The sequence below is a fragment of the Leucoraja erinacea genome, chromosome 39 (genome assembly GCF_028641065.1).
Source record: "Leucoraja erinacea ecotype New England chromosome 39, Leri_hhj_1, whole genome shotgun sequence".
Taxonomy (NCBI): Eukaryota; Metazoa; Chordata; class Chondrichthyes; order Rajiformes; family Rajidae; genus Leucoraja; species Leucoraja erinaceus.
The window spans coordinates 3,210,759-3,235,983 of NC_073415.1; the positions used below are offsets into that span (position 1 = coordinate 3,210,759).

A 25,225-nucleotide genomic window follows, 5' to 3' on the forward strand; every position below is an offset into this window, starting at 1 on the left:
TTCTACTTTCCACTTTTTCTTTTCTTATACACAAACTTCACGTTTTTCTATTTTCTACTATCTATTTTTCCTCTTTTTCTCTTCTCCAATTTTTTTTTTCCCCTTCTTGTCTTTCTTATTTCCTTTTCAAAAACATAAAACTAGAGGTTGTACATAGAATGTATAATTACATTATGACCTAGTTTGCACCTAAAATTATGTCCCACTGTATTGTTTTGTATTGTACTAACTTCTAATAAAATAAAAAAAAAAAAATAAAAAAAAAGTTGTCTAAACTTTAAAACTGGATCATATTGGCTCACCTACAGCTATTGCAGATTTATAAATTCTGCTAGCACTAAATATCTTGTATGTGGATATAAATTCATAGATTTTACAAATTTGTATCAACGTGCAAGAGCAGATTAGATTTCCATATTAAAAGATGAAAAAATCCACGCCAGACATTTTGTGAAAACGGACAATAGTCTGATCTCTATTGCCACCCTACAGGCATAGAATTTGAAGCAAGTATCGTGACATACATAACATATCAATAGGGGCATATCAGAATTTTGGAAAACTAGGTTAAACTGAAGGCAAAAGTGAAGAGAAAGTAATATTTGGAATAAGAATAGACAACTTAAGAAAGTTACAAGGAGCATTTAAACATTTATTTATTGAATGAGATAAACAGGCCAAAGTGCTGAATTTTAATCATCAGTTGGTTGTGCATGGTGCTATTATAGACTAAAGTACAAATATAATAAAATGCATGGACGATAACATACAGGACTTAAAATAAATTCTCATCATGTTAGTGCAATGAAAATATATTAACATTATGACAATATCAGAAAAACTTTTCTTCCAGTTGCAAATGTTATTTTTCTATACTTACGTTTGAGTCCCGCACTAGATTTTTGGGGTGGAGTATGTTGAACGACTTTGGTTCCCCCAAATATTACATGCAGCTTTGAATCTGATTGCAAGTCCAGTGTCTGATTTGGAGGAACGTCCTCCACTGGTTCCTGTGAGAATCACCAGTGAAAATATTATTTTTTCCAATTTTGCCGTTAATTTGTCAAAATATTTCTAATAAGAAACTGAAGATTCAATGTTCACTGCAGCAAAAGTGTTTAGACAATTTCTGGTGATCAGTCTTGGTCACCATGTGAACTCGTCATCTGTGTAAGGGAAATTAGCATCTCATCGCCAGCGGACATTTTAACATGCACTAGGAAGGTTCCTGTCTTTGAACATACCTCAAACGTATGGGGAGGTGCGGAGGGCAGCAGGACTGTGGAACTGCATTGCTGATAACTGGCAGACCCGGAGAACGGAACACAAATTCTCCTTGCACTCAAAAACTGCGGTGGGCAATAACTGCCTCAAACCTATTCCCGTTCCCACCTCTCGCACCATGAACAAAAAGGACACAGCTCCCACAAATTTTAGGAGATAAGAAACTGCAAATGCTGGAATCTCGAGTAAAGAACAAACTGCTAGAGGAACTCAGAGTATCAGGCAGTATCTTTGAAGGGAATGAACAGATAATGTTCATTCATCTGAATGGAGTCTGTCCATTGCTGCCAGATGTTTTATTCCTCTGGGAATAAAAAGTACAATAGACAATCTGGTAACACATACACTTTTTCCCCTTATGTAATAAAAATGTTTTATAAATTGCCTAATATACAGTTTCATTCAGCCAAGTAAATCACAAGTTTTCAAGGGTAAATATCAATTCCTATGTGCATAAATGTTCAATTTGAAGGTTTCCTTCTCTAATCTTAAGGTTGTTCAAATTGTCACCCTTCCACCGTACCTTCATCTGTGGAACAGACTCTCCTGTTAGCATAGCTTCATCTACAATACATCGCCCTCTGAGCAACAGAACATCGCAAGGGACCAGATTCTCATGAGGTGACCGACCTAATCAGAAATAAAGCAAACAACCTTACCTAGAGGGATAATGGCATGCAACAGATGAAAGATTAGAAAAAGCTTGCAACTATGCAGTGCCTTTCACACATTCAGAATAATCCAAAGGCCACAATTAATTACATTTTCAATTACATTTTCTGAAATACTACTGACGTTGCACAGTAGTGGATATAAACATGGTACTGATTTGCACTCATTGGGGTCAAATAACTGCAATGTAATCACAGATAGGCACAAAATGCTGGAGTAACTCAGCAGGACAGGCAGCATCTCTGGAAAGAAGGAATGGATAACGGAATGGCCAACTGCAATGTAATATTGAGTTAGGTATTGGGATAATTGATTCCCCAACAAAATTGATGCCCCAACAGGCGGTGGTGCAGCAGTAGAGTTGTTGCCTTATAACACCACAGACCCGGGTTCGTTCCCGACTACGAATGCCATCTGTATGGAGTTTGCACGTTTTCCCAGTGACCTGCATGGGTTTTCTCCAAGCTCTTCGGTTTTCTACCATATTCCAAAGATGTACAGGTTTGGAGGTTAATTGGCCTCGTATAAATGCAAATTGTCCCTGGAGTGCAGGTGATTGCTGGTCAGTGTGCAATCGGTATGTTTCCACACTATCTCTAAACTGAACAAACATCACAACTATTTTTTGTGACTTTGGTTGGGGAGTCAATATCATCCCAGGCCAAAAGAAGCTCACAACTGCACTGAAGTAAAGCATCCTGTGGTTAATAAATTATTTGACAATGCAGCAAATCAATCCCAAACTTCTGAAATTTAATTGGGCACAAGAAACAAACAAAAAAAAGAGAAAATGCTGCCACCACAATTTTTCAAAGATGAAAAGAATAGTCATTCCAATGTGCGGGATATTAACAGAATTTGTTTTACGTAGAGGTTTTGTGTAGATGAAATGCTCCCCATGGGAGCTCAAACCTTGCTCAATCTTCTCCATATTCATAACAAATGAGTAAGTATTTACCTATTGAAACAATGTCACCGGGAATAATCTCTTCACTTGAGATTTGCCTCCATTTCCTATTCCTGTAGACCTGGAGAAAATAAGCAAAAAAAAACGTAAAGGAGACAAACTAGTAAATATAACAGATCTTTCAAACTGTCAACTATAGAGGTTTTGAATGTACAGATGAAAATGCTACCCATGATTGGATAAAGCATGAAGGAAATGGTTAGTTCTCTAAACCTTGCTCAATCTTCTCCATAGTGCTGCAGAAACTCAGCAGGTAACAAATGGAGCAAAAGTATGACATAGAAACTAGAAATTGTGCAAACCATGCCCTTCACCTGCACCGCCATTTAATATAATCTGGCTGATCACTTGAGATTTGCCTCCTTCTTTCCTACCCTCTTCCCCTTGTAAGGGCCACCTGGAGAAATAAGCCAAAAAAAACTAAAACTGTGGCAGAAGTTCCAGAGATTCAACTCTGTGTGAAAAAAATATAACAGATCTTTCAAACTGTGACCCAACTATAGAGAAATCTTCCTGCATCTAGCCTGTCCACCCCTTAAGATTTTGTAAGTTTCTATAAGATTCTCTGTTCTAAAGAGATCAGACAGTCTAATACAGGGCACCTGCAGAATCAGTCTGGTGTATATCCCGTACATATATATCCTTATTTATAATTACAAAGATACGATTGATACGATAAATGCATGAAGGAAGTGGTTAGCTTCGGGCTCTATTAAAACCTAGTTAACCAAGAAACAAGGTAAAGGATCAATAATTCAACTGGCTTGCTGTTCTATGATCAAAACAGTGCTGCAGAAACTCAGCAGGTAGGGCAGCATTTGGGGAGGGAATGGACAGGCAAATTTTCGGGTCATTAATGACCATTGATTTCAAATCTTCAAGATTACAAATAACCCGTTGAGGAACGATTTGTTCACATCCACTGCCTATTAGGAATGGCTAACATGCAGCTTTGCATGGCATGGATGACAGAGAGGATACTGACTGGTAAAATTAGTGTTTTCAGATCAGAAGGTACAAATATAAAAGTTTAGCAGGGCCACGTTTGGGGTATTGTATGCAGTTCTGGTGGCTGCATTACAGGAAGGATGAGGCAGCTTTGGTGAAGATGTTGAAGAGAATCACCAGAATGTTGCCTGGATTAGAGTGCAATAATAGATTGGTCAAACTTGAATTGTTTCAGTTTGAACAGTGAGGGGGGGATCCAATAGAAATATATAAAAATATTTGAGGCATAGATAGGGTAGGTGGAGCATGGTGGAAGTGTCAAAGACTAGAGGGTATAGGTTTAAGGTGAGAGGGAATAAGCTTAAAAGAGAATTGAAGCAAGTGTTTTTTTTTAATACACAGTGGTAAGGTGCCTTCCATATAATACTTAGGGAGTTGGTAGAAGCAGATACAATAGCACAAACGACTAAAGAGCTATTTACACAGGCACGTGAACAGACAGGGAGTGGAGGGATACAGACCATGTTTGGGCAGGTGGGATTAACTTAGTTTGGCACCATGGTCAGCACAGCCATTGCAGACCAAAGGGCCTTTTCTAGTATCGTACTGTTCTATATTATATTGCAAAGGAAGATTTATTTTCTGCATCTCACCTTTTCGGCACCTATAGATTCTGGTGGGGTGGAGTGAGCCAAACTACCACGTGGTGTTGTCTTATGGTGATACTAGTATCGTGATCAAAAAATGGCAAAGTATAGAATGCCAGGTATCCAAGAGTAACTACAGGTGCATCCTGATTTTCCAGGACCCTTGGTTCCACAACCTTTCTGGAATATCAGTTTTGTGGGTCCAGAGGTCACAGCCTTGGGGGGAGCGGAGACATAGCTGGTAAAGTTGGCTATGGGAACGTGTTCCCAGAGCCTCAGCTGCAGGTAGCAAATTCAACCTGGCGATCGGCGCGGAAGTCCCGATGAGGTTGAGATCGGCAGCCTCACCCGGCCTAGAAGCCACATTTTCAGGAGGACTTCCAGACCACCGGTTGCCATATAAATCAGTGATGGACCTGCACTAAAATGAAGTATAACCACTCTCTCAAATAAGTCAAAGTCAAAGTTAAAAGTCAACTTTATTCGTCACATGCATCTGAAGGTGCAGTGAAATGAATTTGCCAGCAGCGATACACTTAAAAAGAACACACAATAGAATTTAACACAAACATCCACCACAGCATTCTTCACTGTAGTGGAAGGCAACAAATTCAGTCAGTCCTCCTCCTTAGTTCATCCGTGGTCGGGGCCATGAACCCTCCGTAGTCGCCGCTACGGACGGCCAGATGTACAGGCCCTCTGGTTGGGATGATCCAAACTTCGACGTCGGGACAGTCAAACACGCTTGGAGTGCCCGAATCGGCACTTCCTACCGGAGACCGCGGCTTCAGGATGTTATAGGCCACAGGCCGGCGGTTGGAGCTCTTCTCCGGCGATCCCCGGCAAGGGTTCGCCCGCTCCGCGATGGAAAAGTCCACCCTGCGCCTGCTGCTGAAGCTCTGGGCCCCGACTCCGAGAAAGGCCGTTAGGCCGTGAGGGAGGCGACATGGAAAAAGTCGCCTCCTCTGGCGAGGAGGCGACCAAAAGCGGTTCCCGAGTCCCCCCCCCCGGGTCCCCCCCCCCCCCCCCCCCCCCCCCCCCCCCCCCCCCCCCCCGCCCCCCCACCCCCCCACACACAAGACACACCAAGAGACACCTAAACAGACATTTAGACACACCAAAAAAAACAAAGAAAAGTCGAAATAACGAACACGCTGTTGGCAGGGCAGCCGACTCGCAGCGCCCCCACCGACCCCAAGAAGAACCTGAACACAAAGAGGAATAGGTGGCATAATTTCAGTCTTTTTCCAAGTTGAGTGTCGAACTATCATACTTAAACTCCTACCTGGATCATGAAGGGCTTGTTTCCCATTTTCCGGATCTCTGACATGTTCCTCATTTGTTGCTGCACTAAGGAGGCTTCGAAGGCTACCAGCATGAAAAGGGTAAAGACACTGTAATACCAGTATTCATCCAAGCACCACAGACCCACGCAGAACACCTGCAAAATACACATACTTAGAATACACCCATCACTGTATCAAGATACACTGGAACAACTTTGTGTGCTATCCAGTCAAATTAAATCATATGCTACATGAGGACAGTCTAGCCAAACACAAGTACAACAGGTAATGCAAAGAGATAATTAGCAAAGTGTAAAATATATTATTACAGCATTATGGTATTACAGTTAGAAAAAATGCAGATAACAAAGTGCAAGGTCTGCATTGAGGTTGGTTGGGAGATCAGGACTACATCCCAGCTTACAGGAGTGTCGTTCAATACTCTCATAACAGCAGGGAAGAAACTGCCTTGGGCTGGGTTGTTGCCAAACCAAGCTGTGAGGCATTCTGGAATACACTTTCAACATCAGTAGTGCAACAGTAGTAGATGGTAAAAGCTGCTGGAGTCGAATCGTTCCTTAGTCTACTGAGGGAGTTGTAATGATGGTGTGTTTTTGGCCGTAGCCAATGGAGACTTAATTACCCAAACCCTCGAGTCTATTGCCGAGTCTTACCAGGATTAATTATAAGGCAGAGTGGAAAGCATGCTAATCTCAAAGTGAGATGGGAAGTGTCTGTACACGTCACCTGACCCTGCACGGTACCACAAGATGGCCCGCAAACATCACCTGACTAGGCACAGCAATGTGTCATGCCCACACATGTCACCAGCCCCGCCACAGCAACAAACGGCATGCCTGCACACATTACCAAGCCCAGCGCGACACACAGGACCCTGGACTACAGCAGAACTACCTGGAGTAGTAGCTGAATAGCAGTTAGGCTGCAAATAGCCATTATGGCAGAAGTTATTTTTATATATTTACTTCACAAACAAAATTCCAGTTTATTTCTACAAGAGATAAACTGCTGCCAGCACTAGGGAGGAACACTGGACTCTTCCCAAGTAGTTGGACAGGTCATCTTTTCATGCTTTCTGTTAAATGTGATAAACTCCTTGCTGCAGACAAACAGGTACCATCAAGACTTGGAATCAACCCTTTCCTAGGGTTAGAATCCCTCCTGCAAAAAAAACCTTTTGAAACTGCTTCCAGCTTTCTCTCAGGTCTGACTATATATCTTCTCTGTGCCTGGCTTCAGCCAGAATATTTATTTATCATATATGACCCCAGTCAGCAAGTAACTGTCCGTGTACCTCCATGACCAAGTCTCCTGCATTATAAATAATACATTAGAATCTAACCCGACTGACTGACTCGCATTAAAACTCAAACAGTACCGATAACTAGATAATACAGTGATGGCTGTTGTAAACGTGGCATGAGAAACAGCTAACTTTTAGTCCATCTACTGTTGTAGCTCATGCAAGGCGAGTACATGTAATCTGATCTTGAACCAATGTCCTTGCAGCCACAACTTCCACTGGGACATTTTTAAAAAAAAATCTGACATGGTATATGTAATATTTAGAGACAAATTAAGTGCTACAGGACTGGGAGGGAGAAATCTAGAATAAATAACAACTCAGATGTCAGAGATCAAAGACAAAGCAGTCTAGGTTCAATGGTTCTTTATCATATGTATCATATCAAAAAGTACGTTTGGACTATGTGAATAATGGATGCAGCATGGTAAAATGGCCATACAGCTTTAAGAAGATATGGGGTCTAATATTTTTCCAACGTTTAACCCCAGCAGTACTTGGACCAGATTTTTATTTTTTTGTCAATATATGGTGGACCTTTATAAATGTCTACAATCTATCTATTATATATTAAACCTGTGTGGCTGCCGCCTGGCGTCCGGCTGCCTTTCTGCCTTTTGATTCGCTGTTCCTTAATCTGATCTGAACCATGTCATTGCAACACACTTCACTGGGAAAACAATGGTTGGAAGATTTAGAGACAAATCTAAACTTTTCACCTCAATGGGAAATCTAGAACAGCAAGTGCTTCAACAAAGACAAAGAGGGGAGGGCCAATTGGTATTGCAATTTATCACTGCTGCAGCATATCAGGGGAAGTGCGTTTGGAGGTTTATTTCAATCCACTGCTGAGGGAGCAGGGGAGTGCTGGCCATCTTACATTTGGGAATGGGGTTCATTTTTCAAACGTTTAACCCCGAGTACTTGGTGCATTTTGGAATATTGGGTTGGGGATCACACCATTGGTCTAGTATGTTGGTAAAAATCAAAACTCTGGCTCCAAATAAGGCTGGGGTTGATCGTTAGACGAACATCATGCACCATGTTTCTCTGCACATCAGGGAAAACAAAGAGCAGGTGGGAGTTAGTATAGAAACTGGTTAGGGCACCCTATAATGAGAAAGAGGCAGAGGTTGGCTGTGTAGCCTATCTAGCTCAGCCATTCAATATTACCCCTGCTCCTGTAGTAAGGAAGGCAAATGCAATGTTAACATTTATTGTGAGTGGACTAGAATATAAAAGCCAGGATGCAAAGCTGAGGTTTTATAAGGAACTGGTCAGACAACGAGGGTAGATAAAAATGCTGGAGAAACTCAGCGGGTGAGGCAGCATCTAAGGAGCGAAGGAATAGGTGACGTTTCGGGACGAGACCTTTCTTCAGACTCATCAGACCATGGGGATTTTTTTTCTTGTTGCCAGTAATAATAATCTAGAATTCAATGGTTGAAATTGAGATTAAGAAATATTCAAATCATTGTTCTCCACGATGATTATGACAGATCAGAGGATGATTATAAGACTACCTCAGGGAGAGATATGATCATGCTATCTTCAAAACATACTACATAATATTCACCATGTTCAAAACAAAAAGTTTTAAAATTGCTTTTGTTATCCAAGATACCTACCTGAAAAACAAAGAAAGGAGCAATGGCACGCTCTTTGAAGAGTTGCATGAATTCAGGAACTATCATTTCAGCCCTGAAAAATAAACACATCAGAAATGAGGATATGATACCATTCGGGATCATATTTTGATTATGAAAGTTACCGGATAGTGAAAGGACTGGATAGCGTGGATGTGGAGGGGATGATTCCACTTGTGAGACAGTCTAGGACCAGAGACAGAGACACAGAACAAAACGGACACGCCTTTAGAAAGGATACGAGGAAGAATTTCTTTAGTCAGATTGTGGTGAATCTGTGGAATTCATTGCCACTGACGGAAGTGGAGGCCAAGTCATTGGGTATTTTTTTTAAGCTGCAGGATGACAGATTCCTGATTAGCACGGGTGTCAGAGGTTATGGGGAGAAGGCCGGAGAATGGCGTTGAGAGTGAAAGACAGATCAGCCGTGATTGAATGGCGGTGTAGACTTGATGGGCCGATTGGCCTAATTCTGCTCCTCTAATTTATGAACCTATATTGTGCAATCAAAATGCTGGATATTTTAAATACATGGAAGTGCATGCAACCCATCGTCAGTTTAGCAGGAAGCACTAGTTTGTTTTAAATAATCCTGTATTTCAAAGTTCGTTCCATCCAATTTGAAAATCTGTAACACCTGGATGATGCTCACAAGGCGTCCTGCAATCAAACTTAAAATGGTACAAATTGCTTTGGAATGGCAGTCAACTGCAATTCAAGCTGCCCTGCCTCTCCTGGATCAGAGGCAAAGGTTAATCCCGAAAGTACTAAACGAGGATTATTCCAGTACTGTACTACCATTTGTCATTTATTTGAATGCTCCAAAACACACCACAGCATAGCTGCGATCGTGTTACACATCGTGAAACATGCAATCAAAACCATTGAAAATTTATTCAATTTAAAATAAATCAGAAAAAATCATGACATTAAACTAATCTAAGACTTCGAATTACCCAATACTTATCTTGCTACCTTGAAACCACTTCCCTCCATTTAAGTGAAAGGAGTTGCTGTTTTCACATCAGGTTAACTCTCTGCATGGTCCTCAAGTATTCAGCAATTGACACAAGTTCATTTTCTATTGATAATTCTATTGATAATTTTCTATTGACAACAGCAGATCAACCAGCAGGTTTAAGACCTCCAAAGTTGGTGACGCTTACAATATGACCATGAAGAAAATGGCAAGGGAATGGGACTAATTGGACAGCCTTTCAAAAAGCCAGGAACTAACACGTGCAGTGAATAATTCTCAGTGATGCTGACTGATTAGTCTCTGTGTCAAGATGGTAAATGGTTTAGCATCTGATATGATATCATTTAAAGGTAACTCAGTTATGAACCCAAGATAGACAAAATGCTGGAGTAACTCAGCGGGTCAGGTAGCACCTCTGGAGAAAATTAACAGGGGCAGTTTCGAGTCGAGACCCTTCTTCAGATTGAACTGAGCGACGTGTATGAAGGAACTGCAGGTGCAGGATTACACCGAAGATAAACACAAAATGTTGGAGTACCTCAGTGGGACAGGCAGCATCTCTGGATAGGAATGGGTGATGTTTCGGGTCGAGACCCTGCTTCAGGCTCTCGATCCGAAACATCACCCATTCCTATTCAGAGATGCTGCCTATCCTGCGGAGTTATGCCAGCATTCTGTGTCTGAGTGACTAACTACTCAGTTATGAACCTATCAGTTGCCAGGACCGATAATAGGGAGCCGAAGGGCAGCTATCTCACTCAGAGGGTGGGTGGGTACATGGAACGAGCTGCCAGTAGAGAGAGTTGATGTAGATAGTTTATCAGCATTTAAACATCACTTGGACAGGTACATAGATAGGATAGGTTCAGAGGGATATGGGCCAAATTATGGTATGGCAGCTGCACCATGGCAGACAGGGAGAGGCTTCAGAGGGTAACCAGGACAGCGCAGAGGATCATTGGCTGCCCTCTCCCCTCCCTGATGGACATCTACACCTCCCGCTGCCTTAGCAGGGCAAAGAAGATCATCAAAGACAGCTCCCATCCTGCGTTTAGACTGTTCGACCTGCTGCCCTCTGGAAGGTGCTATAGGTGCATCAAATCCAGGACAAACAGACTCAGGAATAGTTGCTTTCCGAGAATTATAACTACTATAAATTCAAATTCACACATGCACTGACTACACCGCCCAACACGGACTTCCATCTGTATATATGTATATATGTATGTAGCGCCGCAGAATTTGTGCACCTATTCCCCCCCCCTCCATCTCCCTTCTGTTTTTTTGTTTTTTCTGTTTCTTGTTTTTTGTGCTAAATTGTATGTATGCACTGAGTACGAGCAGCTTTCAGTTTCACTGTACATGTATAGTGACAATAAATGGCATATCTATATCTAAATGGGACTAGATTAGATGCGGCTTCATGGACAAGTTGAGCCAAAGGGCCTGTTTCTGGAAACTTTGACTATGATCGAGATCTTTCAGCTTCACTAGTATTCACCATGATAAAACAAATGGTGCCAATAAATAACTACATACAAACCACCAAAAATTTAGTTACGCTTACAAATGGTTGAGTATGCCCCAATAGCGGCTATTGAACAAATACACACTTCATTCATTTTCACAACTTTTCCAAGTTTCAGTACATACTTGTTTATACCATATTTCTTTTCGGCATCTTTGAGTTCTATTTCATCCTGGAATCCTTTGGCAGTCTGGTAAAAATTAATTTGAAAATCTACTGGGAAAGCGACAGGGAGAAACTCATTCTCATCTTCATCAAACCAGTATTTAATCTTTTGAAACTCAAAATAGATGGTGTTCTGTTGATTCGTGTCCTGCAGAGAGAGAAGAATATTTAAGCAACAATGTGAAAACAATGAGACTGATATTTAAATATGAAAAGGGAAATAAAGGCGGAGAAGAGTCCACCATCACACCAAAACCTGATGCTATTGAACATGCATCCACCTAACATCCAACCAGTCACCTACATGACACCTATCAATAGTCATCTTACTCATGTCTGAAATTTAACACACACATTTTTAATTTCACATTTCAAAAAAATATTTTCTCAATTCATCCAGTTTGATAGAGCTGGTACATTTCAGACCTGACTATTTATATTTAAAAGTCACTGGTTTCATATTTTTGTTCCACCAACTTATCTTATTTTTAATACTGAGTTCATCTTACCATTTACTACTTAAATACTATTAACCACCGCTAACCTTTGCCAAATCTTTTCACTGGCCCGTACTTGCTGTGGTGAATCTGTGGAGTTCATTGCCACAGACGGCCGTGGAGGACAAGCTTTTGTGTATTTTGAAAGCAGAGATTAACGGGTTTTTGATCAGTAAGGGTGTCAAAGATTGTGGGGAGAAAGGCAGGAGAATGGGGTCGAGGGGGAAATATAGATCAGCCATGATTGAATGGTGGAGTAGACTTGATGCACCAAATGGCCTAATTCTGCTCCTCTGACTTAAACTTGTTTTGCTGCCATTTTCTGCATCCTTAGCTCTGGATTGATAGCATTTTGAATTGCAAACATTCAGATTTAAGATGCACTTAAGATTAAATTGCACTGTAAAGAATCACGTAACCTTTAGATTTATGTTCCCCTGTTCTGGTAATTTACAGTAAGAATGCAGAAAGGGAGTGATGAGATCTATCTCTGTGCCATTTTCCCACATTACTCCCAATTCCCCTAATATCCAAATACTTGCCATGAAAAGATCAACTATTGAGCCTCCCAGCCTTAACGTAGATTGCTCCAAAGATTCACCAGAGTTAAGTAATTTCTTATGTCGTTGTTAGATGGCTCATGCCTTTCATCAAACTACATCCACGTGCTAGAACCCTCAATCGGGAAAAATGTCTTTCCAGTAACAGGTCGTTGAAGAAGGTTTCAATTTGACATGAGGACTCTACTCATTTTTCTTCAGTCTAGAGAACAATCCCAATTTACCAATTTTTTTACTATACTTCCTCTATGGCAAGCATATTATTTCTTGTGTAAGGAGTCCAAAACTGCACATAACATTCTAGGTATTGTCCCTCAAGGCCAAATGCAATAAGATTTGCAGAGGAGACAAGAGACTGCAGATGCTGGAATCTTGAGCAGAATAAATGCACCGGAGGAACTCGGCAAGTCAGGCAACATTTGTAGAAGTAAATGGACAGGCAACAATTCAGGTCAGGACTCTTCTATTGAGTCCCAAACTGTTAGTCCGTTTCCCTTCTCAGATGCTGCCTGACAACAGAGTTCCTCAGAAACAGTTTTGCTCAAAATTTGCCAAGTTCCGTAAAATCAAATCAACCATAAAGGCAATGACACCATTTACCCTTCTAACCACTTCTCATGTCTGCTCACTGACAATCAGTGACGTGAGCTTGTGAACTGTGAAAACCAACATTACCCCAACCTCTCCAACAAATATTCCGCTTTTGTTTTGTGCATCCAAACAATCAACTTCTCATTTTTTCCACAAACTATTGCATATGCCCCTCACTCAGTCTAAACACCTCTGAATTCTCTTCACAAAATACCTCGAGCAAACTCTCAAATAAGGAATTAGATCACAACTAAATTATTGATGTAGATTCACAGTAGCTGGGAATTTGAGCATCTCTCACTTTCACATTTCCATTGAAATTTCCATTAGAATTGCAAAAAAATAAAAAAAATACTTTCAGCCACATGCAGCATCAGTTGCTTACCTGGTCATGTAGGAGCAGCACCAATTCAGGGGACCCATTGTTAGCGGTAGGAACAACCTTCGCATAAGTGGCCTTGAAAGGGTTTGGTTCCTGTAGCAAATGAAAAAACAGCTAATGGAGTTCTTGAACAGAGTTTTTTTGTTTGACAGGTAATCTGTTTCTAGCAAAACACACACTTACTGGTTTGGCAGAACTTCAGGTCGGGACCCTTAATTTAGTTTAGAGATACAGTGCGGAAACAGGCCCGTCGGCCAACCATGTCTGCACCAACCACCGACCCCCGCACATTAACACTACCCTATACACACTAGGGACAATTTACACTTATACTGACCCGATTAACCCACAAACCTGTACGTCTTGAGTGTGGGAAGAATTCGAAGATCTCCGTACAGACAGCGCCCGTAGTCGGGATCCAACCCGGGTCTCCAGCGCTACAAGCGTTTTAAGGCAGCAACTTTAACACTGCGCCACCATGCTGCCCCTTCTTCAGACTTCTTCCCAATGTGCTGAGATACTCCAGCAATTTGTGTCTATTTTCAGTATTTCTTGGCTCTATTAGCATGATTTCATTCCCTAGTGCAGTTTCACTAGACCGGCACCTCATTATGGCACGTTTGGACCTTTCCTGTTCTAATCTTCTCCATTCGCAACAAGTCACTGGTCAATTCCATTGACAGCAACTGCACCCACACAATGGACAACGCTCCCAATGTGAAGACTATGTGTTGGAAGGAACTGCAGATGTTGGTTTATACCAAAGATGCTGGAGTAACTCGGCGGGCCAGGCAGCGTCTCTGGAGAGAAGGAATGGGTAATTTCGGGTCGAGACCCTTCTTTAGACTATCATGTCCAGCTTAACATGCCTCAACTATAATTATAGTCAATGGACAAAATAGATCTTATCCAACCTTCTCCAACAAAGCTTCATTATATTCCCCATTCCTCAGTCTCAGTAATCAACCATTAAGAACTTTCTAGATTTTTACAACAAACCTCAAGGCACTTTACCAAATGAATGGAGATTGTAAGGGTTTGCTAATTTGTTAAATGCTAATTGGTTAAACACAGGATTTTCTTGCATACGAAATACTGATCAACCCCTAACTAAGCAGTCATGTAGACCAGGAACTTGCAGCAGCAAATAATTATTCTGCAATTTGAAGCCAGAACTGGTAAAAGTGCTTATTGGAGTTTGCTTAAAATATCAACATTGTTCTATGTATAAGCACACAGGTCCGACCAAATTGCAGCAGAGTTCTGCAAGCTGAACAGTTCGCAAGTCGGAAATGCAGCTGGGAAGTTTCCCAGCGCAAAAGATAATGCCTGCAATCCTGTTGCAACCGGCAAACCACCACGTCAAGCCTCCCCAACACTCGATCGTACACACGAGCTGTACACAAGTCGGCCATTCATAAACTGGGCGGATGTTTATACTGTAACATAACGCAGATCTCCTCCTGCAGCAGTTTCTCTGGATCAAGGATGACTCCAGTTTCATGGGTTGTTGAGGAGGCCTGTGAAACCAGAGCAAGAACCAGAGGTCAATGCCTATCCATGTTCTCTAGAGATGCTGCCTGACCCGCTGAGTTACTCCAGCATTTTGTGCCCTTTTCTGATATGGTTTTCTTTTCTGGTTCTCAGCCAAGGAGATTTCCCCAGCTGTATCCAGCCTGTTGAGTTGTGTAAGAGATTAAGGTTCAATGAGAACTCTTATTCTTCTAAACTTAACAGAAGGCAGTCCAGGACCATTTAATCTCTTCCATGTCAAACCTGCCATCTCTGGAATCATTGTAGTGAATCATTACGGCACTCACTGGCAAGGATGTCCTTTCGCAGGCACTGCACACAATACTACGGTGCTTTTTTACTGTGTTGTACTGTTTAAGGCCCTCATGCAACTGCAGCAAGAACATAGCCAATCTCTTTTTTTTAACAAACTCCTATTTCGTGTGACAAAGTGAATAACTTAACAGTTTTAAACAACACACTGCATCTGAGCTTTGATTTAGTGAACTCACTCATTTTCTGTTCTTGTGCCCTTGTTTATGTTGCTCCTTCTCATTCCTCCTACCAAAATGTAACACTTCACATTTCTCAGTATTAAATTTAATCGGCCAATGATCCAATCATTCTACCAGCTTACATAACTGTCATGGCAGGCCAATGCTATCTTCATCCCATGCATCTCACCAAACTTCCCGACTTTCAATGCCATTCTCAAAATTACCCCACGGTTGCTTTGAGGGCGTCCTTGTAACATTTCTTTTGACAGCTTTAGCATTGACCAAAGATAGACACAAAATGGTGCAGTAACTCAGTGGGTCAGGCAGCATCTCTGGAGAAATTGGATAGGTGACATTTCAGGTCAGGGCCTGTCTTCTGAATATCTTTGGTATAATAGCTCAATGGTTCCTTTGTTATTATGTGCACCAAGGTTCAGCGAAAAACCTTTTTTTTTTGCATACAGATCAGTAGAAATTATTGCCACGGGTACAATAAGTACATAATACATAGAAACAGCCCACTGAGTCCATGTGCAAGAGTTGCCAGGTTTTGGCACCATTTCACAGTCCCAACTGCAGCTGGCATCAAAGGCCACTGCAGCTGTCGTCTCCATCTAGTAGGTATGTTGCAAAACCTACTTTCAGCGGCGCTGCAGATCTGTCGCTGCCCGTGTGCGCGATTTTGGCGCCTTTGAGAGGGGGGCGGGTTTAAAACGCGATTTTCTCTTGGCTATTCAAATCGAGGTTGTTCAGCCTACTTAGTTGCTGACGAAAAATCGCTGTGAGGTTCGTTCGCTGCAGCTATTTTTAAACGTAATTGGTTAATTTAATTATTATAGTAGGTTAAAAATCATCCTCTAAACCCGCGACCGCCGACAACGGGACGGATCTCATGCAGGGGACAATGGAAGGTAGGTTGTTTATTTTTACATTAAAAAGCGCTTCTTAAGATCCCTTTATACAAAATTTTATGTTGCGAGTAGCTAATTTGGGGGCCCATTAAATCCTGCAGTATTTTTCTGGGCATATGGGGTACAAATCTACCGCAATGGGAACGTTCCAAACCAGCGCGTTCCACAGAGTTCCACAGGATCCCACTCGAAAGCTGATTTAAATGGCCATTAATTTACAGCAATTGAACACTAAATTCCTTCCATTTAGCCTATAAATTAATGTAAATGAGATTTAAAAATCATGTTTTATTGTGAATTCTTTGTGAATGTTATTTGGACACTTAGGCTATTTAAAAATGTTAATCTTTTCTTAAGAAATGGATAGATGTTTAGATCTAGTAATTGAAGTTTTGAATTAGCTACAATTGGGTAACTAACTAATTATATGCTTTAATTTCAGGTCATCCAAGTAAGATTGTTTAATATTTGTTTCAGAATGCTTCAATCTATAATAACTGAACATTTATTTCAGTTCTCTTAACTTTTAATAAAGTTAAGGCCATTTCACTGTCCTCGATCACAGCTTTTGTGCTAAGTCAATGGAAAATCAATAGGGAACAAGATGCTAATTTCCGAGTATGAAAATGGCCATAACTTTTTTAATACTGAAGATATGAAAGTGAATTAGGTGTCAAATTAAACTTATTGTTGTGCTTTATCTGATGGGATAAATTGCAGATTTGATTTTTTAAATCTCAAAATGTTGTAACATTGCTACATCTAGTCATCCCGTGAACCCATCACCCCTCTCCTTGCCTGGCCATCGTCAACCATCGTGCCCCAGGGAGACTCCCGCAGCTGACCTTTTACATGGTGCCTTTCACCACCTTGGGACAACCAGAAGTATTTTAAAGTCAAAAAGTACTTTTGCTTTGGAGGCCAATTGTATACAGAGCGAGAATTTAAAAAAAAGCAGTGATAAACCAAGTGTAGGTACAAATATTGGCATGAACTTCAGTGATTATGCCTGTTTTCAAAGGTAAGATCCCGGGTCCCTACTTACTGGACCTTGTTCAGCGTTCGGCACTATTGCCAACTACCTCCTCTCTGGTTCCCGGTCTTTGAAGGCAACCAGGGGTCACAGTCTAGGCAGCCCTGCATCTGCCGATCATTTTTATTACTTTATGTCACATTCCTTGATTCCCGTAATATTCAGAAGTCGAATATCAATCTAAGCTTTTCAATGAGCTCCATGGAGAAAAGGAATAGGTGACGTAACAGGTTGGAACCCTCCTTCAGACTGAAAGATGGAGGTGCGGGTGGGATGGCTGGAGGCAAGAAAAGGCCAGTACAAATCCGGGCCAGCAACAGATTACCTGAAGAAGAGTAAAGTCCAAAGTTGCCCATTTGGCATTGATCGAGTTGGGAATAGAGAACATACGAGGTGGCACGTGTCAGACACACATCCACAATGAGCAGAACAGCAAAGTTCTGCTTAACAACCACATCATGCTGGTGATAGCATTAATATTGGACAAAACATTGGCATGTGTGTGGTTATTGTCCCGCCTGTTTCTGAAAATTTGAAAGCAGCGTTCGTAAGTTTTGAGCAAAACACAGCTGAAGGAACTCAGCAGGACAAAAGTCTATAGTTTTGTGGCTCAGAGACTGGACTCGTACCACCGTAGTGGCTTCTAACTATTTTGATTCTGGAAGAGAGCATCCACATTATCCATGAGTTTAACCAAGACAATATGAGCACATGCGGAATGAATATATTCAGTTAAAGCACGTTCAGTAAGTAGTTTGACTGCGTATTGCTCTCAGCAGCATTAATACATGTTTTTCCGTATTTTTGATACAAATGGCAGCTTCCTAGCCATAAAGGTTGTGTGACCTCAGCATTGTACACAGATTTTGTTTGGAGTCCAGAAATCACGACTGTTGAAAGCATGACGATTTAACTTCCCACGGCTAGAACTTGCAAACCCAATATGGATATCTTCTTGGAAACCTGCTCTTTATTGTCCCGAAGGGTCTCAACACGAGACATCACCCATTCTTTCTCTACAGAGATGCTGCATGTTCCAGCATTTTGTGTCTATCTTCATTGCTTCCTGCCAGTGATACCCACTGCATGGCAAACTGATGGGAATCTTTTCAATCTTGCCATCCAGTGTGATACTCAAACACGAGGACATCCAACATTTAAACTGAGTACACCAATATCTGGCTCACAGTAACAGGCAAACCATCCCAAAAATCTTTCCCGATGCAAATATCACTGAGACCCGCTGAGTTTCACCAGCACTTTTGTCTACCTTCGATTTTCCAGCATCTGCAGTTCCTTCTTAAACCCAATAACTATTGATATAGCCTGCTCTAAATTAGCAACAAGGATGATATCTTTAAAGTTTTTATTCTAGGTATAACTGCACTACATATTTCCACAGCTGTACCTCTACATACCTAATGTTTATTCCCTTATTCCTGTACCTCAGTATACTACGGTGTAAAAAGTATTCCTCCGTATAGTTGCACTGCACATTCCCTACATGTAGGAAGAAACGTCAGATGCTGGTTTACATCAAAGATAGACACAAAATGCTGAAGTACATCAGCAGGTCAGGCAGCATCTCTAGAGAAAATGAATAGATGATGTTTCAGTCCCTTCTTCAGACCGAGTCAGGGCAGGGGAAACTAGAGGTATGAAAATGCTCAGAACAATTCAGAGTCTGCACCGATGAACAAGAAAAGGTGGAGCCCACAATGGCCCATTGTTGGCTGTGGAAGAGGTGAAAATAAACGTGTATATATGGATGCAAATTCTTCTTGCATATGGCGTGCGCAGCCTATAGTTGTAGGACAACTTGTTCTATTTGATCTTATTTAGTTGTGCATGCCGGGTTGATTGCATTTGTCGAAACAGGGCGGACCACGTGAAGGTTGCAATCTGCCACCCCATACAAATAGTGAATCGGGCAGGAAGACTAGGGTGGGGAAGGGACGGATAGATGGGGAATGCAGGGATTACTTGAATTTGGAGAAATCAACATTCATACCACTGGGTTGCAAGCTCAACATTCATACCGCTGGGTTGAAAGCTATTTCCCTACCAGGCATTCCTCCTCTGTACACATGTTCTTCATGCAGAGGGATCTGTTTGTCTATAGCTCGATTCACAGAAGGCCAGCATGCAGGTCATAATCAGCAATTATGTTGTTTATTTAAAGGAATTGAATACAAAAGGTGGTTATGCTTCAATATACAAAAGGCATTGACAAACCACATCAGGAAACAAAATGTTAGAAGGGCTGATCCATCATTTCTGCATCTGATATCTAATCATTCATGCCCATGTTCATTGAGAGCACCTTGAATATTTCTCTCTGATTATCATTTAAAGGTTGAAACGGTGTGCCTGTTTCAGGAGTCTGAAGCAAAGAAACAATGTGAACCCACAGTTGCAAGTCCTTATTCTTACTGTTTATTTATATCTCTGGCATTTGGCCAACAAAAAACTCCACGTCACCTGTCTTCACCTGTTACCTGTCAGGCTTTGTCCTGCCCCTCCTCTTTTCCAGTTTTCACCCCCCCCCCCCCCCCCACAATCAGTCTGAAGGTCCCACCCAAAACGTCACCTATCCATGTACTTCAGGGATGTTGCCTGACCCGCTGAGTTACTTCAGCGGGGTGTTTTTTTTTGTAAACCAGCATTGAGAGCTCCTTCTTACTATTCAATTCTAGGAATATTAGCTATGAAAAGGGATACCCGATGTTGGCTCACTTTCAGTGCCTGTTGATTTTTGCAGGCTAGTGGTACTCCACCAGCACTGAGGAATCTAAAGCAAGACCATGTAGTTCTGTACGGGGAGGGGGGGGGTTAATATGAAATAGTCTCTTTCATTGCCACAGAAGGCTGTGGAGGCCAAGTCAATGGATATTTTTAAGGTATAGATTGACAGATTCTTGATTAGGTATGGGTGTCAGCAGTAATGGGGAGAAGGCAGGAGAATGGGGTTGAGAGGGAAAGATAGGTCAGCCAGGATTGAATGAGTAGACTTGATGGGCCAAATGACCTAATTTTTCTCCTAGAACTTATGAACATCTAGATCCCTTTGAAGCCACATGCACTGCCGATGCTGGAACATCTCTTTCATTATCAAACAACCACTCACTATTTTTACCAATAGTTTTCTTTACTGTAATGTGGATAGTGGAGGATCTCCTGGTTTTGCACATTATATTCCATCCACCATGTTTTCACTCATTCACTCAGCTTGTTTTATATCCTTTTGAATCCACTTTACATCCTCCTCCCTGATTACAATCCCATATAGATCAGCAGCATCAGAGAAGTTGGAAATATGACATTTCGTCCCTTCAATCTTATTATTCAGAAAATCAGTTGGAATAAGCTGAGAAGGCTTCAAACAAGTGGGGTCGCAAACACCAATCATGTTCCAATAGACAAAGCCTGCCAATTTGACCCTTCTCAGCTTATTTCAACTCTGCTTTCTGAACAGTAACTAATTCTCCATCTATACCAACATGTTATCCCCAAATTCGTGTGCTGTAACCTTGATCAACCCCCTTCTTAAGACCATATCAAAAGATCCGTAAAAATCCAGATACAGCACATCAACTGGATTTTCCTTATCTATTCTATAACCACATCTTCGGAAGAACTCCAGTTGATTTCCATAAATTCATGGATATTTTTCTCAATCTTACAATTCCTTTCAAAGCATTCCGATACTACATACTTCTTTATACATACTACTACATTTTTCCCAACTATTGAGGTTGGGCTACTTGGTCAACAGATCCCCTTTTCTCTCATCCCTTTAAAACAGTGAACATTTTCGACCAAGACACAAAATATTCCAGAATGTAAAATAATTTTGAAGATGAGAACCAAAGTATTGACTATTTTGAGCACATTGGAGCACCAAATGCACTACACTGTAATTTCACTGTAGTGAAATCACTGTAAATTCACTTGGAGAATAGTTTGGGCCCAGGTCAGGATGAAAGTAAAAACAGGTGTAGCATCTCCTATTATTGCATCATAATGTGCAAAGTTGAGTGGTTATAGCTGGAAATATGAATCACAACAAGCAGGAAGTCCATAGACATAAAATGCTGGGGTAATTCAACAGGTCAAAACCCTTCTTCTGGGGGGGGGGGGGTACTGGAGGAAGGAAAAGGGTCAACACAAAGTGCTGTAGCAACTCAGCAGGTCAGGCAGCATCTCTGGGAAAAAAAGGATGGGCAACGTTTCGGGTCTGATCCTTTCTTCAGACTGAAAGGGGACATGGGGGGGGGGGGGGGGGAAGGTGGTAGGAAAAGCAGAAAAGGAAGAACTGTCCCCTTGGGAGTATTGAAAAACAAGGTTGCGGACATGGGTATTGTGGTGGTGACATCACATTGGAGATGTCAATATGGAAGAAGATTGAATCTGGAGGTTTATGGATGTCTCTTTACCCAGGGTAGGGAATCTCAAGCTCTCCAAATTCATGATGGAGGGTAATAGTTTGTTTTAAAGATATCAAAGGAATCAACAGATTTAAAGTTAGTACTGGAAAGTGCTGCCAAGCAAAAAGATTAACCCTGAACTAAATTAGGTCTCTTGCCCAGAGTAGGTGAACAGAGGACCAGATGACATAGGTTTAAGGTGCAGGGAAAAAGATTTAATAGGAATCTGAGGGGTGACTTTTTCACACAAAGGGTGGTGGGTGTATGGAACAAGCTACCAGAGGTGGTAGTTGAGGCAGGAACCATACCAACATTTAAGAAACAGTTAGACAGGTATATGGATAGGACAGTTTGAGGGATATGGGCCAAATGCAGGCAGGTGCGACTAGTGTAGTTGGGACATGTGTGGGCAAGTTGGGCTGAAGGGCCTGTTTCCAACGCTATGACTATGAATGGCAGAAAGGGCACAAAAGCCTTTCAGTCTATAGAAGGGTTTCGATCCGAAACGTCAACCATTCCTTCTCTCCAGAGAAGCTGCCTTTCCCGCTGAGTTACTCAAGCATTTTGTATCTTTCTTCGTTTTAAACCAGCATCTGTAGTTTTTTCCTGCACATACACACAGGGGCATATGGATAGGAAAAGTTTGGATGGATATGGGCCAAATGGGAGTAGCTTAGGATGGAGCATCCTGATCAGCATGGACAAATTGGGCTAAATTGAAGGGCAAAGGATTTCCAGTTTAAATAAACACTGTCAAAATGTCTTTAAAAATGAATGCAATAATCTCTTCAACCCCTAACCTATGATGGCTAAAAATAGTGAAGCATCTACCAGGGAAAACACCAAGCAATTCAAACGTTTATAATGGGAGGTAGAAGGGTACATGAGCAAACAATAGAATGGCCCAGCATTCCAAACATACTCCTGAAACGTCAGCTGTGGCAAAGTCTGCAGATCTCATCCATTTCACAACTCAGAGCTGCAATGGAAGTTAATAACCCCAGGGACTGTAAATTAAAATGATATCAGGTGCACATTGCCCATTCAGGTAACTGAGCGCACCTGCATGGCACTTTGCCTTTCTTTGTACCAGGCACACCCACAAAGTGGACAGAAAGCTGGAGAAAAGGAATAGGTGACATTTCAGATCGAGACCCTTCTTCAGGCTCAGGCTGAAGGGTTTCAATCCGAAACGTCACCGATTCCATTTCTCCAGAGATACTGACAAACCCGCTGAGTTACTCCAGCTTTTTGTGTATCTTCAGTTTAAAGCAGCATCTGCAGTTCCTTCCTACACCCACAATTTACCTCCATAATCCTGTACTTGGCACTATTTACATTTTATATTCCTCATCCTTGTAGCCAGGCACACCAGCAGCACGTTTCTTGCCCTGAATCCAGATATACCTGCACTTTCAACTTCCTACACCCATCCCTTCTCGGTAACTTAAAACATAGTTTTAATCCCAATTCTCATAGGCAACCTGAAACCTTAATTTCACCCCTCTCCACAGATTCCACCAGACCTGCTGAGTATCTGCAGTATTTTTCGATTTTACACCTGCAGCACTCATACACAGTCCCTGGTGTGCACACACAACAATACAAGCTTAGTCCCTGTGTCTGAAGAAGGCTCTCGATCCAAAACATCACCTATTCCTTTTCTCCAGAGATGCTGCCTAACCCGCTGAGTTACTCTGCATTTTGTGTCTACCTTCAAGTTAAACCAGCATCTGGAGTTCTTTCCGACACACCTACTCCCTGTATCCTGGCACACAAACACACTGTACAGCCCGAGTTCCTGTATCCTGCAGAAATACACACTGTACCACATCAGTCCCTGTATCATGTAAAACACACAGAACAACCACAGTCCCCGTCTCCTGCACACACACTGTGCAACACCTGGCCCCGTAGCCTGGAATCTTGCATAGAACAAACTAGTGTGTCAGGCAGTATATCTGGAGTACACGATATGCAACAATTCAAGTCAGGACCCTTATTCAGATACAAAACTCCCCAACATATCCATGTCCTCGAGAGATGTTGCTGACACATTGAGTTACTGCAGCACTTTGGGTTTTACATCTACCTGTACCCGAGCATATCCGCACTGCACATTCCCCCGTCCCTCTACCCTGATACACCCACACTGTACAGCCCCAGTTCCTGAACCCTAACACACCCACAACGTACACCTCTTCTCCGTATCCAAGCAAACTTGCAATGCACACATCCCTCCCAGAGTATAATCCCATCTCAATACTCCAGCATGTCTCCGTGCATATCCAGCTGGGGGTACTTCGGTATAGCCAGTCTGAAGAAGGGTCTCAACCCAAAACGACACCCATTCCTTCTCTTCAGAGATGCTGTGTGGTCCGCTGAGTTACTCCAGCATTTTGTGTTCATCTTCTGTGCTGGACCTGTCCATCACTGGACGTTACGCGCTCCAGTAGCTGGGTTTACCTTCAATGGATAGCGATGATACATTTGTGTAGACTACAGATGCTGGTTTACACCGAAGAGAGACACAAAATGCTGGAGTAACCAAGCATGACAGGCAGCATCTCGTCGGGTCGAGACCCTTCTTCAGACGGTCTGTCTATAATAATACATTTGTGTAGGAAGGAACTGCAGATGCTGGTTTAAACCGAAGATAAACACAAAAAGCTGGAGTAACTCAGCGGGTCAGACAGCATCTCTGGAGAGAAGGAATGGGTGACATTTCGGGTCTCCTTTTCTCCAGAGATGCTGCTGTCCGACCCGCTGAGCTACTCCAGCGGTTTTGGGTCTATAATAACACATTTGATTTTGTCTGGTGCGCATTCTTACCGCGGTGCAAGTGAGCAGGCAATGAGCGTGCACAGACCAGTGCCCCGACAACACGGTGAGGATGTGCAGGATGGCGAGCGCGGCGAGGGCGATGAGGCCCGCCTCCGGGTACTGGCTGACCCCGTAGTGGCCGACCCACAGGTAGAGCCAGGCGGCGTAGAGCGCGGCGAAAGGCCCCAGCGTGCCGTACAGCGGCAAGGGCCGGCGGCGGTACAGCGACACGCTCTCCACCAGCTCCTCGTGGAGGCCGCCCGCCCTCCTCGGGCCCTGGTCCTGGTCCTCGCCCTGTCCCGGCCCCAGCAGCGGCTCCGTCTCCTCCTGCACCGCCTTCATGGCCGGACTCGGAGCAGCAGGCCCGCCGCGGTGACGCTGCACAGCGACCGGCATCCCGCCCTCAGTGGCGACCGCTACTTCCGGAGCACGTCACACGTGACCTCCATAGCAACCGGCACTTCCGCTCTGCCTGTTCCTCCCCTCGTAACATGTATAACCGTCTACTCCGGCCACCTGATACTATATCATCTAATCTCCGACAAT

The 25,225-nt window shown here is 42.5% G+C and overlaps 1 protein-coding gene across 1 annotated transcript in view; it reads right to left on the bottom strand.

Moving 5' to 3' along the window:
* Positions 1-25,103, bottom strand: part of atp13a1 (ATPase 13A1) — a 61,121-nt gene extending 36,018 nt beyond the window's left edge. Inside the window, exons 1-8 of the mRNA XM_055664087.1 lie at positions 24,689-25,103; positions 13,480-13,569; positions 11,407-11,594; positions 8,757-8,829; positions 5,804-5,959; positions 2,915-2,984; positions 1,808-1,914; positions 881-1,010 (exon numbers count right to left, since the gene is read on the bottom strand). Of these exons, the coding sequence (XP_055520062.1) occupies positions 881-1,010; positions 1,808-1,914; positions 2,915-2,984; positions 5,804-5,959; positions 8,757-8,829; positions 11,407-11,594; positions 13,480-13,569; positions 24,689-25,075 (1,201 nt within the window). The 5' untranslated portion in view covers positions 25,076-25,103. The remainder of the gene's footprint in view (positions 1-880; positions 1,011-1,807; positions 1,915-2,914; positions 2,985-5,803; positions 5,960-8,756; positions 8,830-11,406; positions 11,595-13,479; positions 13,570-24,688) is intronic.
* Positions 25,104-25,225: the final 122 nt, after the last annotated feature.